This window comes from Biomphalaria glabrata, chromosome 13 (genome assembly GCF_947242115.1).
Source record: "Biomphalaria glabrata chromosome 13, xgBioGlab47.1, whole genome shotgun sequence".
NCBI classification, from domain to species: domain Eukaryota; kingdom Metazoa; phylum Mollusca; class Gastropoda; family Planorbidae; genus Biomphalaria; species Biomphalaria glabrata.
In genome coordinates this window covers 4,994,236-5,013,707 of record NC_074723.1, presented here as the reverse complement: position 1 = coordinate 5,013,707, position 19,472 = coordinate 4,994,236, and the positions used below count along the sequence as shown (strand labels likewise).

The 19,472-nt window shown below is 37.5% G+C and overlaps 1 protein-coding gene across 1 annotated transcript in view; it reads right to left on the bottom strand.

The window, feature by feature from the left end:
* Positions 1-19,472, bottom strand: part of LOC106066795 (uncharacterized) — a 47,216-nt gene that overhangs the window by 11,314 nt on the left and 16,430 nt on the right. Inside the window, exons 6-13 of the mRNA XM_056009123.1 lie at positions 18,027-18,151; positions 16,603-16,784; positions 14,714-14,873; positions 12,131-12,184; positions 11,053-11,175; positions 9,396-9,565; positions 5,596-5,725; positions 898-1,027 (exon numbers count right to left, since the gene is read on the bottom strand). Coding sequence (XP_055865098.1) covers positions 898-1,027; positions 5,596-5,725; positions 9,396-9,565; positions 11,053-11,175; positions 12,131-12,184; positions 14,714-14,873; positions 16,603-16,784; positions 18,027-18,151 — 1,074 coding nt within the window. The remainder of the gene's footprint in view (positions 1-897; positions 1,028-5,595; positions 5,726-9,395; positions 9,566-11,052; positions 11,176-12,130; positions 12,185-14,713; positions 14,874-16,602; positions 16,785-18,026; positions 18,152-19,472) is intronic.

Below are 19,472 nucleotides of genomic sequence, written 5' to 3'. Positions count from 1 at the left end.
TCTATCTATCTATCTATCTATCTATCTATCTATCTATCTATCTATCTATCTATCTATCTATCTATCTATCTATCTATCTATCTATATATATATATATATATATATATATATATATATATATATATATATATATATATATATATATATATATATATATATATATATATATATGTGTGTGTGTGTGTGTGTGTGTGTTTGTGTCTGTGTGTGTCTCTGTGTGTGTGTGTAATGGTATGGTATTTGATGTCTTAATCACAAATTGAAACGTCTCGATATAGAACTTTCACCTTTACTTTGTTAATTAATTCTTGGATAACAGTAGCAGGATCTATTAGACCCCAAGAAAAGTGACATTATAACAAAAGTGACCTTATAACAAAAAAGGATCTTATTTTCAAATTGTACCTCTGTAAAGTTTTTAACCTAAATAGAAGTCATGTCTCATAATATTCCATTAGTTACGAACAATTACTTGAGAACTGGTATTTTACACCAGGTTTTTTTAGGTAGAAAAATTTAGGCTCTTTATCTCTCTTTCTCTCTCTCTGTCTTTCTCTCGTTCTTTCTCTAATAACTGTATCGGAATTTCAAACGATTGGCTTTGACTAGTAAAACTCATGAATGGGCTGGGCAAGACATGGCCTGAGTTATGCCGATGTGCCAAAAATCCAAATCCAATGCATTGACACCATTGGGGGAAGGGGTAGACAGTTGAAACTGTGAAGCGTGTCTAAGGATTCTAGCTTGAGGTGGCTGTAACACATGTAGCCCAAATCGAGGTCAGTTCATCGTATACATATTTCTTTCGCCACTCTACTCAAACCCACAGCCTACTGTCATTCGATCTAAGCGTTTAAACACTCAGCCACCAAATATAATCATTTAACCCTCACTCACCTGGCCTTCAATTCACCCATGACTGTGTTATAGACTAGACTTCGTGTGGTATTGTTAGCCTCCACATCCAACATTTCCACATAGTGAAGCATTTGTTGTGAGAACAGATGTACATCATTAATCACTTTACCTGGTAGAAGAGTTCAACAATTTGGTAGCGAACAAAGAAAAGAAATAGCACTTGACAGATGAGGTGGCAAAAGTTGAATTAGTTCCCTTTATACTTTTGTGTCGAGAATTAGGACGTCGCTTAAACGTTGGAGACTAACAAATAAAACCTTCTATTTTCATAAGTACTTCACTGGCAAACACTAGCGGATCCAGAACTTTGGAGTGGGGGGGCGATTTTTTTCCAAACCCTAACCCTAACGCCCAGTAAACCCTAACCCTACGCATAAACGTGCATACAGTGCGCGCGCGCGCACACACACACACACGCACACATACACACACACACACACACATATATATATATATATATATATATATATATATATATATATATATATATAAATATGAGAATAAAAAAAGCAGCATTTCTCAACCTTCGGCGAAAAACAAAACAACTGGGGCAGTGCTATAAGGTTCTCTGGTGAAGTTCGGGGCGAAGCCCCGACGCCATAAGCGTTTTCTTGCTTTTTTCACTGCAGAAACGCATTCTCCTGACAAGTACAGCTCATTATTCATCAATGGAGTTCGGGGCGAAGCCCCGACCCCATAAGCGTTTTCTTGCTTTTTTGACTGCAGATACGCATTCTCCTAACAAGTACAGCTCATTCTTCACAATGTAGTTCGGGGCGAAGCCCCGACGCCAAAAGCGTTTTCTTGCTTTTTTCACTGCAGAAACGCATTCTCCTGACAAGTAAAGCTCATTATTCATCAATGGAGTACGGGGCGAAGCCCCGACGCCAAAAGCGTTTTCTTGCATTCTTCCTTGCAGAAACGTATTCTCCTGACATCTACAACTCATTACCCATAAATGAAGTTCGGGGCGAAGCCCCGACGCCAAAAGCGTTTTCTTGCATTCTTCTCTGCAGAAACGCATTCTCGTGACATCTACAACTCATTACCCATAAATGAAGTTCGGGGCGAAGCCCCGACGCCAAAAGCGTTTTTTTTGCATTCTTTTCTGCAGAAACGCATTTTCCTGACCTGAAGCTCATTATTCATACTATTAAAATATTCTAATATGAATTTATAGTCCCTGAATACATTGCAAATAAAACCGATTTGTTCCTTGAAAAGATAGGATACCCCACGTATTTAGATTTTTGCTTTGAGGATCGCCGCCGAAAAAAAACTTATTCGATAAATAGTATTCAAGAAAACTCTAGTATAAATTGTGAGTTATAGTCCCAAATTTATTTAGCTAGAAAAATATCAGATTGAGTAAAGGTTGGGAAAAGGCGACTATGAAAACGTTATTTGAGTTTAGAACTCATCTCAATCATGACTCTTATACTGAAAAATTTCGTTTAAATTCTAACTTTTCCAATGCAAAGTCTTTCTTAAAATACTTATGATAACTTGATGTGAAATTACAAAAACTCTGTCTGGAAATGGGAATGGCGGTAGAGTGAAAACGATTAATCCTCGCTCCTTTACTAATTTCTGCTAAAGATTGCATTTGGCATTAAAGAATATGGGTGGGGCGACTCGATATAAGAATTTAATTTATAGTTTATATAAATTATATTAGTGACAGATTTTTTTAATTTTTTAATTTCTTAACTATAATACAAAAAGAAAAAGTATTGATTTGTCCGATGGGGGAAATGCGATTGCATGTATCGCCCCTCCCACCTGGTACAACCCTTTTTCATTTAAATTTAGGCTACTAATGATACAATTTGAGATTAGAGTGTGGTACGACATATTTACAATGGGTCACATATCAATACGTAGTTTATATTATATAGATATTCAACTAATTTTATTCACAAACTATGATTCTCCACAAAAATAGGACCGCCCCCCCCCAGCACTCAGAGAGCTAGAGTGGGGAGGGCAGTACATGCAATCGCCCCCCCCCTCACCCCACCGAATCGGCCAAAATACCAGAAAGGGAGCGACATAATATAAAATGTATATATTAATTCAACTAATTTTGTTCACAAACTATGATTTCTCCATAAAAACGGACCGCCCCCCCCCACTCAAAGGGTTTAGGTGGGAAGGGCAGAAGAGGTATTCGCCCCCCCCCCCCACCAATCGGCAAACAGGGAACGACATAATATAAAGATCGGTTATCAATAACAAGTTACAGGGATATAGATATTTAATTGATTTGTTAGCAGGCTGTGATTTCTACCAATAAATTGGACCGCCCCCCCCACTCGAAAGTGTAGGGGGGGGGGCGGAATTGATACCATCGCCCCCTCCCGACTCCACCAAATCGGTCAACATACTAGAGGGGGGGGGGCGAAATAATCTAAAAATATGTTGAAATATAAATAATTAGTATATTTTTTTAACATAAGTAATAAATTCGTATACAAATTGTGTGAATCCTATACTAAAGTTCGTCCGCCCCCTCCCTGGGGGGGGGGGGGGGGGGGGTCGGCCGAGTGGGGGGGGGGGGGGGGCGATCGCCCCTACCGCCCCCCCCCCCCCCCCTGGATCCGCCAGTGCTGGCAAAGTGGTTAGTTGAAGTACTTGGGGAGGCTTGAGCCACGAGTTCGAATTGAAGTCGTAAAAATGTAAACAAAAATTATTAAGTTATTGAGAATTCTAAAAGCGTTAAGTTGACTAAAGAAAAACACATGGTACAAAATATTTCTAATCGCACAGATTTATGTTAGTTAGATATCTATTACAACTTTAACAACATGACTGATCAAAACTAATTGATACAATGACACGTATGCTACGCCGCGGGTCGGCTCGTATTAAAGATTTCTATTTAGTATTACTGACATCTATTTAAAATTAAATTTGAAAAGTTCAAGGCAATAGGATTTGTACTGAATACTAGAAAATCATGTTAATAGGATTTAACATCTACCTATTTGATGATACATGATAAATATGTTTTCGTAGACAAAAGGTCAATCGTTTAAATCCTTAAACATTCAACTTCACAACTTTTCTATTCAGACCTGTCTTTTTTATATAGCACAGTCTAGTTTTGCATAGAACACTCCCGATTGAAATCTTATTTCCGTCTGGCCATCCTGACCAGAGTGTCTACAGGGACATGCCAGCCATACATGATTTTTAGGTATGACGGCGAACCTGAACTAACCCTAAACGGATAGCTTCTGGTTGCCTTGGCTACCAAAAACATTCAGCCGCTTCAACTCACCTCTATTAAGTGTCCAGACTTCGTTTGAACTCACCTCTATTAAGTGTCCAGACTTCGTTTGAACTCACCTCTATTAAGTGTCCAGACTTCGTTTGAACTCACCTCTATTAAGTGTCCAGACTTCGTTTGAACTCACCTCTATTAAGTGTCCAGACTTCGTTTGAACTCACCTCTATTAAGTGTCCAGACTTCGTTTGAACTCACCTCTATTAAGTGTCCAGACTTCGTTTGAACTCACCTCTATTAAGTGTCCAGACTTCGTTTGAACTCACCTCTATTAAGTGTCCAGACTTCGTTTGAACTCACCTCTATTAAGTGTCCAGACTTCGTTTGAACTCACCTCTATTAAGTGTCCAGACTTCGTTTGAACTCACCTCTATTAAGTGTCCAGACTTCGTTTGAACTCACCTCTATTAAGTGTCCAGACTTCGTTTGAACTCACCTCTATTAAGTGTCCAGACTTCGTTTGAACTCACCTCTATTAAGTGTCCAGACTTCGTTTGAACTCACCTCTATTAAGTGTCCAGACTTCGTTTGAACTCACCTCTATTAAGTGTCCAGACTTCGTTTGAACTCACCTCTATTAAATGTCCAGACTTCGTTTGAACTCACCTCTATTAAGTGTCCAGACTTCGTTTGAACTCACCTCTATTAAGTGTCCAGACTTCGTTTGAACTCACCTCTATTAAGTGTCCAGACTTCGTTTGAACTCACCTCTATTAAGTGTCCAGAATTCGTTTGAGCTCACCTCTATTAAGTGTCCAGACTTCGTTTGAACTCACCTCTATTAAGTGTCCAGACTTCGTTTGAACTCACCTCTATTAAGTGTCCAGACTTCGTTTGAACTCACCTCTATTAAGTGTCCAGACTTCGTTTGAACTCACCTCTATTAAGTGTCCAGACTTCGTTTGAGCTCACCTCTATTAAGTGTCCAGACTTCGTTTGAGCTCACCTCTATTAAGTGTCCAGACTTCGTTTGAACTCACCTCTATTAAGTGTCCAGACTTCGTTTGAGCTCACCTCTATTAAGTGTCCAGACTTCGTTTGAACTCACCTCTATTAAGTGTCCAGACTTCGTTTGAACTCACCTCTATTAAGTGTCCAGACTTCGTTTGAACTCACCTCTATTAAGTGTCCAGACTTCGTTTGAACTCACCTCTATTAAGTGTCCAGACTTCGTTTGAACTCACCTCTATTAAGTGTCCAGACTTCGTTTGAACTCACCTCTATTAAGTGTCCAGACATCGTTTGAACTCACCTCTATTAAGTGTCCAGACTTCGTTTGAACTCACCTCTATTAAGTGTCCAGACTTCGTTTGAACTCACCTCTATTAAGTGTCCAGACATCGTTTGAACTCACCTCTATTAAGTGTCCAGACTTCGTTTGAACTCACCTATAGTTATGGCGTCCATAGTTCGCCTCGGCTCAATGAAATATTTCCTGACCAGGTTGACCTGTGCCCAGAGTAAATCAAGTCTGATATGGTAGATCTGGTTGGCCTTATCACTGACCTCTAGGAGTTTCTGATGAAAGAAGGCAACATATTTTATTTTGTGAGTATTTATTAGTTTTGTTCTTAAAAAAGTTTCCATTTCAGACCTTGCGATCTATGGGGCAGATGATGTTAAGTTCATGTGGCCAGCACAAGGACCAACCACCTTTACTTTCCCCAACTCAGGTACCCATGGGTGGACTCAGTGGCGAAATAAAAAAAAAATCCCAGTTTTCATCGAGATTCAAACCCAGAATCTCAGGTTCAGTCACCGCGCCCCTTTTGCAATTTACAAGATGTTGAGGTTAATAATTTAGGGAAAACTCTTCCAGGATGTACATTTGTTCCTTATAAATGATTCGAATGATTTGTTTAAATGCTAAAGATTAACTTCTTTTTCTTGGTTGTACAAAAATTCTTAATTTTTTGTTTCGTGTATTTTTGTGTGTATCATACTTGTATACAAAATAACATATTTTAAGGATTATAAAAATAATTAGCTAAGACAATTATTCAACTTTAATGATACCAATATAGAGATGAATGTTTCAACTAATGTATATATTAAATTATCACGCTTCTAGTTACTCCATGAGTCAAATTCTGTTACTGATTTTATTAATAAGAATAAGGTGACATTTTAGCCAGCCTAGGTCCTAGAGGCCCTAGACCAGGGGTCGGCAATCTGCGGATCGCGAGCCACATGCGGCTCTTTAGTTCCATACTCAAATATTAATTTTATCGAAAAAAAAATTGAATCGATCAACTAAGATCAGCCACTTGTACTCGCTTTTCACTGCACCCCACCCATGTCTTCAAATGTAACATATTACCACTTGATATAGATGTGTCTTGCGACATACAAGACATGACACAAGTTGGCTTTTTTTGTCAGGTATATGTCTTCCAAAGGATTGCTACCGCTCTCATGACTAGACTAGAACTAGAGGAGAAGATTTGCAAAAATGCCTTGAAGACAACAAGATCGATTTACATAAAATCCTTTCAAAAGCAACTGATGAAGCCAGAAGTATGACAGGAAAAAAATAAAAGAGAATCTGCTAATCGTTTATATATATATATATATATTATCTAATTTGTTAGGAAATACACTAGTCACATATAAATAAATATTTTTTTTTCTTATGAATAAATAGATTCGTTTTATTTATCAAAGAACTTTTATTTATGCAAGTACTATTTATAGTTGGAAAGAAAAGAAAACATTTTGTGGCTCTTTAAAAGCTTTGAAATTTAGTAAATTGTAATTTTTGGCTCTTCCGACTCTATAGGTTGCCGACCCCTGCCCTAGACATAATAGAAAATCCTGTGCAACGTAGATTATATCTAGTCCACTAAATTCCTCGTGAGCACATTGCAATGCTACATTTTATCTTCTCAGTCTGCGGTGATTCTAACACAACTCCAGGACCTCCTCGTGTCAATTGGTGCAGATTTGTTGCCCCGGGTCTTCATCGGGGAAAAAAAACTATCGCCAGACCAGCCATGCTTGTATTCATAACCTACTTATATCTAGTCCACTAAATTCCCACGAGCTCACTGCAGTGCTGTTTGGCTTCAATCTTGGTTTTGATGAACGTTTGACATCTGGAAGCCGGTGCAGTTCTGCCCACTTGTGGAGGTTTCTACGATGGTGAGGTGGAAAAACGGTCACATTAATAAGGTTCTTTTGGACGTGTATACAAGGGCGCCGAACACACGCCTCATCCGCAACGTAATGACTGACTGATGTCCAGGAACATTGTTTGCATTGATTAGCCCAGTTTTAAGTTTATAGTGTTGAACATAGCAACATAAGAACAATGAAGATTCACGCTGATCTGTCAACTTGGAAACGCACCAACAAAAACATTTAGCATTGTATTTCCCCGGGATTTCTTTGGCTTCCAGGCTTCCATGAAAACTGAAAACGGCTGCCTTCGGAAGAATCCCTGGTTCATCGTTTGTCATGTGAGGACATGTATGATACATGTATTCGTACATGTGTCTACAACAAATAACAATGACCATGATGTTTAAAGCTGGAGAATAAGACAACCAAATGAACAATGAACAATTTCTGAGCTAGCATGTTACTTCTCGTGAGAGACCATGGAATTTGTTTTCTTTGTTTTTGACGATGTAAAACCTTTTTTGAATTAGTTGAATATCTATTCTATATAATATAAGCTAAAAACAAATAAAAAATACATATAAAATGAAAGAATTAAAATTAAGCAGAACAGACAAATGGGTGTCTTTTTGCTTTTGCCCCATTGTATACTTTGCTATATCTAGAAATAGAAAGAAAATAAAAGTTTGAATTTTGTTGTTTTTACTTGTCAGTTGAAAGAGTGACACACGATCTATGTCAGCTCTGATCAATATTTCGATGTAAATACCATTGAAAAAATAAAAGTTGTTCCTTTTTTTTACTTAGGAACGCTGCTTTGCAAAGGTTCTCCAGCTAACATTCTTAGATGCACGTATGACAGTCTAAGTTTATTCCAACATTTTTTTTTACATTATTGTAGAAGGAACTTTATAATGGCTAAATATGACTCGCCCATTTTCAAGAAAGAGCGATTGAAATATAAAATAAAGTGAAAGATGATCGTCAGGAGTTATCAGCGGCATGATCATAAGTATTCTAATGGGTGACTGCCATTAGTTGGGGAAAAGTAAAAAACGCGGTTTGTCGTTGTGCTGGCCACATGACACCCTTGTCAACCCTAGACTACAGAAACAGATGACCTTTACATCATCTGCCCTTTCGATCACAAGGTCTGAAAGGAACATTTTTACTACTTATACTCTGTCTGGCCCAAAGGAGGAGCTCCTCAATAGTGTGCGAGACAAAAACTGAGCTGGGTTGGTCATCTTTTTGAGAAGTATATCGTCTCTATTTTAGAAGATAAGATATTGTAAGACATGACTCACTGTCAAAAGTCATCCTTCATGGTACAGGGGAGGGAGAGCAAAAAAAAAGGTCATCCATAGAAAAGCTGGTTGGACGAAGTAAAAGAATGCGCCGTCCTCTCTCTTGTTATCTTGGTATCTGAACAACTGATGACCGGAAAGATAGGAGGCATTTTGTTACGCGAAATATCACAGCACCCCTTACAATCACAGCACCACCTACCATCACAGCACCCCCTACTATTACAGCACCCTCCTTTTATCACAGCACCCCTACTATCACAGCACCTTCAACTATCACAGCACCCCCCTACCATCACAGCACACTTACCATCACAGCACCCCTACCATCACAGCACCCCCTTTTATCACAGCACCTTCAACTATCACAGCACCCCCCTACCATCACAGCACACTTACCATCACAGACCCTACAATCACAGCACCCCTACAATCAAAGCACCCCTACCAACACAGCATGCCCGACCATCACAGCACCCCCTATCATCACCCCCCCCTTTCTATCACAGCACCCCTACCATCACAGCACCCCCCTTCTATCACAGCACCCCCTACCATCACAGCACCACCACGACGAAAGTCTACAGACCGATGAAAAGTGAGTAGTTTGCAAGGATTTTGTAGTTCTTCTTCCCGCCAAAAGACACAACATTTCTGAAGTCCTCGAAATAACTACTACAGCCAAACGAACACATTTTGTTGATCAAATTGTTACACAGAAATAAAGTGACGACAAACGTTTCATAACGATGACAACTGACCTGTTGAAGTCGACTCAAAGTTGACAGCTGTTCGTCGTACAATGTTGTCACTCGACTGGAAAAGTCTGTAAAATTTTGATACAATATTTTCTTGTAAATCTTTTCGGAGCTGATGTATTCAGTTACATCAAGAGCTCGTTTGAAGCGGCCAAGTATTTTATCTAAGTCGTCTGCAGAGAGGAGGAGAGAGTTACTAGAAGAGAGAGAGAGAGACAGAGAGAGAGAGATACAGAGAGAGACAAAGAGGAAGAGGGAGACAGAGAGAGACAGAGAGAGAGAGAGAGAGATACAGAGAGAGACAGAGAGAGACATATAGAGAGACATATAGAGAGACAGAGAGAGACACACACAGAGGGATACATAGAGAGACACACACAGAGGGATACAGAGAGAGACACACACAGAGGGATACAGAGAGAGACAGAGAGAGACATATAGAGAGACAGAGAGAGACACACACAGAGGGATACATAGAGAGACACACACAGAGGGATACAGAGAGAGACAGAGAGAGACATATAGAGAGACAGAGAGAGACACACACAGAGGGATACATAGAGAGACACACACAGAGGGATACAGAGAGAGACACACACAGAGGGATACAGAGAGAGACACACACAGAGGGATACAGAGAGAGACAGAGAGACAGACAGAGAGAGACAGAGAGATATACAGAGACAGAGAGACAGAGAGAGAGACAAAGAAAGAGAGAGAGACACACACACACACAGAGGGATACAGAGAGAGATATAGAGAGAGACAGAGAGAGAGACAAAGAAAGAGACAGAGAGACAGAGAGAGAGAGAGAGAGAGACAAAGAAAGAGACAGAGAGAGAATAAATTGGTTTCGATGAAATGACTCTTCCTCATTAACCTGTTTATTCAATTTCACATTCTAATGTTTACATTTCCTCTATTCAGTTTTCAAATTCTTCAACGATTCAAAAAAAAAAAAAAAAAAAAAAACCTTGGTTGGTGAACAAAGTTCTCGAAAACGGCTCTAACGAATTTCCTAAAAATATGACAGTTGATATTTGGTAAAAGATTACTAGCTCATTGGCTAGTAAAAAATTTGACAGTTGATCTTTGGTAAAAGATTACTAGCTCATTGGCCACACTGGGAAAACTCTATTTTGACTGTTATAATTTTTTCGAAATATCTTGTAAAATTAAATTTGGTCTTGACAATCTCTATCTTCAACGGACATACGACAGCGGCTATTCCCGCATGTAGGCGCTGTTCATTAAAACGTTTTGATATATAAATAGACATTCAGAAACATTTCGCGCACCGCTTTGTAAGCCAGGTCTATCCTTTGAAATGTCTATAGATCTACTCTAAATGAATTTATACATTCGCTTGACCAGGATATGTCCGTGGGGAATTGGAGAGGAGTAAAGAGTTGTTTTTTTTTCTAATATAACATGTATTAACTCTTTCTCTCCTAACTGACGATACCAGCGTTGATTCTCCAGAATATGGTAAATAATTATGGCAAAAAGAGTGTTTATTTATTTTCGGATGGTGAAAACATAGTGTTACGTAAGGAGGATTTAAAAAAAAAAATGTATATTACTTGTTTATGGTCTATACGGTTTTGAATAGAACGTTTCTAAATGACAACAGAAAGAAAAAGATTGCTCCTGGTATTACCTTTTTTAATTTTGCTGGTGGCTAGTTTGGACAGGGCGCCATAGGAATACGAGACTTCCACGTTCTCTGACGCACACGGGGTGTAGCAATCACAGATTTTATCTTCCAAGGCATCGTAGGTTTCTGAGCAGGAGATATAGACATACTTATAAAAGGTAGTGTTTAATAACACTTTCAATAGTAACATATTAAACACGTCTGTGAATCTTCAACGATCAACTGTTTGTAAATTAATCATTAATCATCTGCATGTGAATAAAAAAAAATCAATCTACGATCGCCTGCTAATCAATAAAAATCAACTATATATAAATCAATCAACAGTCACCTATATGTTATCAATCATCAGGATACAAATCAATAGACAGATTCGTATATTTAAATCAATCACCAGATTGTAAATAAATAAACAGTCACCAATATGTAAATCAATCATTAGTAAGTACATCAATCAACAGTCGCCTATATGCAAATCAATTGTCAGCATGCAAATCAATCAACAGGCACCTATATGTAAATCAATTGTCAGCATGTAAATCAATCAACAGTCGCCTATATGCAAATCAATTGTCAGCATGCAAATCAATCAACAGGCACCTATATGTAAATCTATTGTCAGCATGCAAATCAATCAACAGGCACCTATATGCAAATCCATTGCCAGCATGTAAATCAAACAACAGTCACCTATATGTAAATCTATTGTCAGCATGTAAATCAATCAACAGTCACCTATATGTAAATTTATTGTCAGCATGCAAATCAATCAACAGTCACCTAATTGCAAATCCATTGCCAGCATGTAAATCAAACAACAGTCATCTATATGTAAATCAATTGTCAGCATGCAAATCAATCAACAGGCACCTATATGTAAATCTATTGTCAGCATGCAAATCAATCAACAGTCACCTAATTGCAAATCCATTGCCAGTATGTAAATCAAACAACAGTCACCTATATGTAAATCTATTGTCAGCATGTAAATCAAACAACAGTCACCTATATGTAAATCTATTGCCAGAATGCAAATCAATCAACAATCACCCGAATACAACGCATAAACTACAGTACTCACTTTGCACAGTCCTAAGGCAGGAGACATATTCTTTAAAGGTGCACACTGGAGAGTCTGGCAATGTGAAGGACGTTTTGAATTAGTCACAATGGTGTCATGGACAAATAAAGTCTAATACATTAGTCTTACTAAGTTTTAGCATTCCGTTCAAGTAAGATATGGTCGTTGCTAGATTCTGCTACATAAACTCTACTTCAGATAGTGCTGAAACAAAAACCTACAAAACTAAACTACAAATGTCTCAGTTTGGCAGCAAATACTTCGAGTCATGGTCAATTAAAAAAAATATTATTCTGTACATTTTATTATTCATTTCTTGTTTTTTAAATCTATTTTTTTAGGTAAGTGTCACAACATGCAGATGGTACGATGTGTTGTGATGCTGGGGATTTTACTTGAATTCAATAGTTAACAAAAAATGAAGATCTAGAATCACAATTGACGATTCTTTGATAAAACAAAACTCTGGAACTTTATTTAAATATAACGTAAGTACAGCTTATGTACAAATTATAAATCAATGAGCATGAAACATATTACAAAGGCTTTAGATCAGAGCTCTTAGAAACGTGACTGACTACAAGGACACTATTTTATCGACTAACTTTACTTTCTTACTACCGCCAATTCTCTGGCGCTAACTCTTTTCAAAAATGTCTTTGTTTAAATTCAAATCAACCAATAGATTTTAAACATACTAATTACGTCCCTTGGGTAAATCCTGACTTGAATGTCAAGTGTCTAAATTTGAGGATTAAATCCCGAGACTCATGTCGAGGGCTTATTTTACTTTCAAAAGTGAAATGTACAAACAATTCTATAATGTAATCTGTGACAGTAAGTAAAACGATTTTTTTATTCCTTTTCGTTAGTTTTATCATTTGATAATCCTAAAAGCTGCTGACCAGGATAGGTGGATGGAGTTGAGTGCCCGAACATTCCCAGCACCCCCTACGACGATAGTCAAGAGTCAGATGATGATGATTTTATTGCTACAAATATCAATACATCAACCGCAGTAATGACAAGATTAATAAGATAAGATAAAATAAGATAATTTTTTTATTGATCCAATCAAATGGAAATTCAGTTTGACTACGACTGACAGACAACATCAGCGTAACTACTTTAAAAAAACAATATGGATGAACAATTCGAACAACATTCACACACGAAAACACATACACACTCAAAACCAGCGCTTTATGAATTTGACTTCTATGTACTTCTCGATGACGACAGCTGATCTTGTAACACTCTGACCAAAGGTGGGATGAAGGAGTTTTTAAATCTTTCTGTTTTAGTCCTAATGGAAAGGAGACGACCACTTCGTTCAGATCTTATGTAACAGTGGTTTAATGGGTGCAGGTTATCTTTAAGAATCGAGAAGTGTTTTGGAAAGGCATCTTTCATGAAAAGGCTCTTCAAGAGTTGGTAGCTGTGTTCGAGTGGTATACGATGCTTTTTTAATTAGTCTATTTAGTCTAAGTCTTTGTGTCACTGAAGTATTACCATATCAGCAGGTGATGGCAAAGTTAATTAGACTGCTGCTGGTTGCTGTATAGAAAATTTTAATGATTGTTTTGTCGATGTTTAAATTTTCTTAGCTTTCTCGTATTGAAGAGTCGTTGGTGAATTTTTGTGTAGAGGTTTTGACAGTTTTCAAATTACAACAACAGCAACACCAACATCACAATAAAAACGACAACATAATTAGTAGTAACACCATCAACAAGGGCAATATTAATATCAACAACACCGACATTAATGATAACAATAGTATCAACATCAACACTAACATCATCCACAACATCATCAACATTAGCCGCATCAACAACATCATCGACATTAACATCATCAACATTATCAGCATCAACAACATCAGCAGTATGAACAACATCATAAACATCAACATCATCCACAACATTAGCAGCATCAACAACATCATCAACATTATCAGCATCAACAACATCATCAACATTAGCAGCATCAACAACATCATCAACATTAACAGTATCAACAACATCATCAACATTAACAACATCAACAACATTAATAACATCATCAACATTAACATCATCCACAACATTAGCAGCATCAACAACATCCACAACATTAGCAGCATCAACAACATCATCAACATTAGCAGCATCAACAACATCATCAACATTAGCAGCATCAACAACATCATCAACATTAACAGTATCAACAACATCATCAACATTAACAACATCAACAACATTAATAACATCATCAACATTAACATCATCCACAACATTAGCAGCATCAACAACATCATCAACATTAGCAGCATCAACAACATCATCAACATTAGCAGCATCAACAACATCATCAACATTAACAGTATCAACAACATCATCAACATTAGCAGCATCAACAACATCATCAACATTAACATCATCAACAAAATTAACAGCATCAACGACACTAAAGCAAAGTCAGATAGGATGGTCATGGACCCAGCTGTGGAAAGCCCCGATGACGCAGTACTGTCGCGTCCCTCTGCTCCGTTGGGAGTCAACAGTATCTACAGTCAAGTCAATCCCAATCCGCAATACTTACTTCCAGGCATGTAGTAGTCCCGGCAGCCACATTTCTTCAAGGTGAACTCCACGTAGCATTCAATCTTACACGCAGGCATGGTGTAGGTGTAGGTGTGGTTGGGCACGTGAAGCAAGAGGCCATCCTGGCAGTTGTCGTAGGGGTAGCCCAGACGTGTCTCCTGGAGACAGTAGCCACGTACAAGGAGGTAACTTTATTAGACGAGATTTAAGCTGAATCTTATCTTCTTATCTTATAATACAGACGTTACTTCAAAAAAGAAGATGATTACGTCCTACGCATCATGCATATTAACCAATGACCCAAATTCTGCCAAGTCACTGGTTTTCCTAGCTAGTTTAGGCAACCCATTTCATGCTCTAATAGCGCCAGGGAAGGAGTATTTGTACAAATTTGTCCTAGCATATGGGACGAGGAATGTGCCTTTATCTTTGTGTCTTTCAGAGTATTTTATTAAATTTTGTTTTTGTATTTGAAGATTATGGTTCAGTGTTTTATGTATAATTGCTACTTTACTTTTAAGTCTTCTATCCTGAAGGCTTTCTAAATTTAGTGATTTTACTAAAGGTCTTACTCTAGTCAAATGTGAATATTCATTTGCTATGAATCTCTATTTTGTGTCTGTTCCAGTTTTTTAATATTTTCTTGAGTTGAGGAAGTCCCAATCAGAGGATGCATATTCTATTATTGAAATAGTGCTATAATCTTTATTTTACAGAGATGTATCGCGCGGCGGATGTGTCATAGAAAGAAAGAAAAATGTGAAGTCAATCAAACAAACGAAGTACAAAGTACACATGAAGTACAAACAAAGTACACATGAAGTACACACGAGGTACAAAGAAGTACACCTAGAGTACTAATGAGGGAAAAACAAAACAAGTAAGAAGAATAAATTAGGCACAAAGTACTTATACATTACAATAATCAATAAATGTTATTATCTCTTTTCGAAGCGCTGTTAGAAATTCGCTTTTAATTAAAAATAGATATCATGCTTCTAACAAGTGGCCCACTCTTTCTATATCACAATCACAAATAATAGAATACAATTAAAAAAATAATTATAGGACAAGGTTTCAAAAGGCAATCCGATGGAAGCTATCTTAGTCTTCTTTTGTCATTTTATTTAGTTCTTGTCACAAGTGATCAATATTTCAATAACACAGAAGCCCTTCCCTTTTCTCTATTGATATCCAAACACTTCAGATTTGCATTTAAACATCACAGCCTTTGTCTGCTATGTGAACATGCCTGATATGTAAACATGTCTGGTATGTGAACATGTCTGGTATGTAAACATGTCTGGTATGTAAACATGTCTGCTATGTGAACATGCCTGATATGTAAACATGCCTTTCGCTGTATCTAATTCAGTTGATTTGACCTTTGAATTAGGGCTATTTCATGTACAAATTTATTTTGTTCCATCAACATCCAGGCACCTTAAAATTAAAACCGATATCTCCATAGATATGTCGGGCTCGAAGCCTTTATCAATAAAATCGGTCTAGTTAATTAGGTTATTAGTGGTAATAAGAAAGGCAATATTTAAAACACTGATTTAAGACCATTAGATTCAATCATTACATTTAAAAAAAAAGAATTGAATAAAAACCATTAGGTTGAAACCTCTAGAATAAAATACCATTAGATAAAAACAAATAATATTAAACCATTACGATGACATTATTATCATTTCACTGATAGCATCACATTAAAATATCAGATTAAATCCATTAAAGTGATACCAATATATCAAAGCCATTACATTGAAGCCATTGGGACAAAGCTATTAAATGGACCCATTACACGCTAAAACCATGAACTAAAAAATCAGTAAGTTGAAGAACAGGGGACAAGACAACAATAAACGTTGGGTTACCAACCTTTTTCAACTTGAGGGCCACAAAAGTATGACTTCCGGCGGCAATGGCTTGACCCAACTGCTCCACCAGTGGATACTCCCGTTTGTTGTGGATTAAGATGTGGATACCAGACGCCACATGGGAGCCCATCATTCGCTCGTATTCCTCGATGTTCAGGGTGAGTTGAAGACCTCGCGATGCACCTTCAAATAAACGTGGATGCCAATCAGAAAGGTCATTCCATTCAGATAGTGAGTCTCTACGAATTGCAGTAAAAAAAAAATAAAGGTAACAAAAAAGACTGTTAACAAACTCATGGGTGGCCCCTGTGGGTCAGTCGTGCTCACAAAATCTTGTAAACCCCAAACTTAATCTCACTAACATCTGTGGCCGTTATTACTATAAATGAATATTACATAAGTAAAATAATGAATTTAAACTCACTGAAATATTTGATACGTTAAGTAACAATGTTATGAGCAAGTGGTGTAAGTAATTGAAGAGTTTCATACATGGCGGAAAAAACTATAAATAGCTACCTTTTTGGTGTATCCGGAGTACAAAATAAAGAAAAGAAAATGCCGATAAACTATATCACTTTAAAGTGATTAGCACCGCAGAATCAAATTTTCCCAACTCTTCCGTATGTAGCACACATTTCAATATGGAGGAAGCTTTAGTCTTTCGCTCTAGGACTCTCCATAATGAGAGTAAGTGAAATAATCAGAATATTGTATACCCACTAAAACATAGTATAACGGTAGTCTAACCTGCTAATTATAGTAAAAAAACGCAAGCATAAATTCTATGGCCATATTAAAAGATCTTAGCGGCTCGCAAAGACCTTCCTTCAGGGAACAGTACCAGGAAAAAAAAAGATAGGCAAACAGAGAAAGCGATGGGAGGACAACATAAAAGAATGGACGGGCCTGCCATTGAAAGAGGTTCTAACTAAGGCTAAAGACAAGGAGGAATGAAGAAAGACGGTCGATGAGTCTTGCTTGGTGCCCCAACAGACTAAGGGATAGGTAAAGTAAGTATAACTTAGTTTCAATATTAAATTCACAAAAGTAGACAAAATATGTAGTATGAAATTTTTATAGTCGACCAACTGATCCTGCCTATTGTCTTCCCCAATGTCAATAAACCCTTACTAATATTAGCTTCTTTCCTTTCTGAAAAATAGCTAGAAAAGTCTTTTTAGTACTATAATATACATTTGTGTCTATATTTGGTATTATAGGCAATGTGTCGTTTCTTCTCGAAACTAATGTGTAGTAGGTCTTAACATTCTATGTACACTAAATATCACGTGACAATAAACAATTTCATTTGGAAGCTATAGTTCATTTGATTTCTCGAAGCACAATTGTGTCAGAAGTGCAGCATAACTTTTGAAAAGAGAAACAGAAGAATATTTTCAACACGCTTCCATCACAACATACCTGGAGTCTCCACTGTCAGGTTGCGGGGGGAGGTAGGCCCATTAAAGGAATAGCACAGGCCTTGGTCAGTAATCATCCTGGTAAAATTTTCTGGGCCACAGGCTTCAGCGGCGTTCCACTTACATCTGAAGTGAGAAACGGGGGCCACTGAGAGTCTTTAGTCACAAAGTAATCGAAGATAAATATGTCTGGATACAAATACATTTCTCATTCATGACACAGAAATATATGGCGTTTAACACTTTCGATGAGTTAACTGTTCTTGATATGCATATATTTCAATTGATAGGTACGAAAGAAACCATACACGTTTTTACAGACCTTATACTTATATCAACTCTGCCTGTCAGCCTGTCTGTCTGGTATAAATTTTGTAAAAGTTATTACTACCCTTTCTCTTTCTCGGATCAATTTAAAAACTTTAACAATTATTTATTGTACCTGAGAAGACATGAATCAATAAAACAAATTAACCAATTTGTCTATTAATCATTGGTAACTAATTATTTTGCTTGCTATCGAAAAAGGGAAATAACTTGCACATTATTGAGAGATGTTGCAAATGTAGAGTTTTTTCACTTAGATAAACTTTATTTTTTTTTAAAATTATGTTTATATTTTTGTTGCTACTACATATAGCGTTTCTTCCATGATAATGTAGTATGCCCTTGAGCCTTTGGTACAATCTGTTTTCTGTATATTTGGGCGGAGGAGTCGTCTGCTAGACAATTTCCCGTTCACTCTGCTTAAGTCATATCTCGAAATAAAGATTTCTTATCTACATTGGCATTTGAAACTCCTCAGTTAGGTAGCTAAGTCACATTTAGGTATCGGGGCACTGCAGGGAAGCAAAAAAAAAAAAGACTCCCGTTGGGGCGCCTAGGAACGATACATACGTCGTTCCTTAAGCGTCCGTTATACTGCAAAAACCCACACAGTTTACGTGGTACATTGAAAGAAAATGTTGGAGATTCTCCGGTGTGTTCGGCCTTTGGCCTCATCTCTAGTCCCAATTTCAAGCCTCTGAAAATAGAGATGTGATCTATTTATGTCTGCTTGGATTTTTCCCAGACAGGACTAATGTTCAGCCACGTCGGTGGAATGGAGCGTCTTGCCGGCCTAAAGTTTCAAGAGTCTATGGTTCAACAGTCTTAGCAATTACATTTTGGTAACTTATCCTTAGGTAACTTAATATTGACATTGCGTTACTTGAAGAGACCTCTCTAAAAAACACACAAACACACCAAAAAAAAACAAAAAAAAAAACAACAACAACATAACATACTTCACACATCACATATCGTCACACATTACATGTCTCATAACATTTCACATCACATAAAGTCGCTCATCAGATACCATTACACGTCACAGAACGTCACACGCCACATGCCTCACGTAGCATAACCTCACACGCCACATGCCTCACGTAGCATAACTTCACAC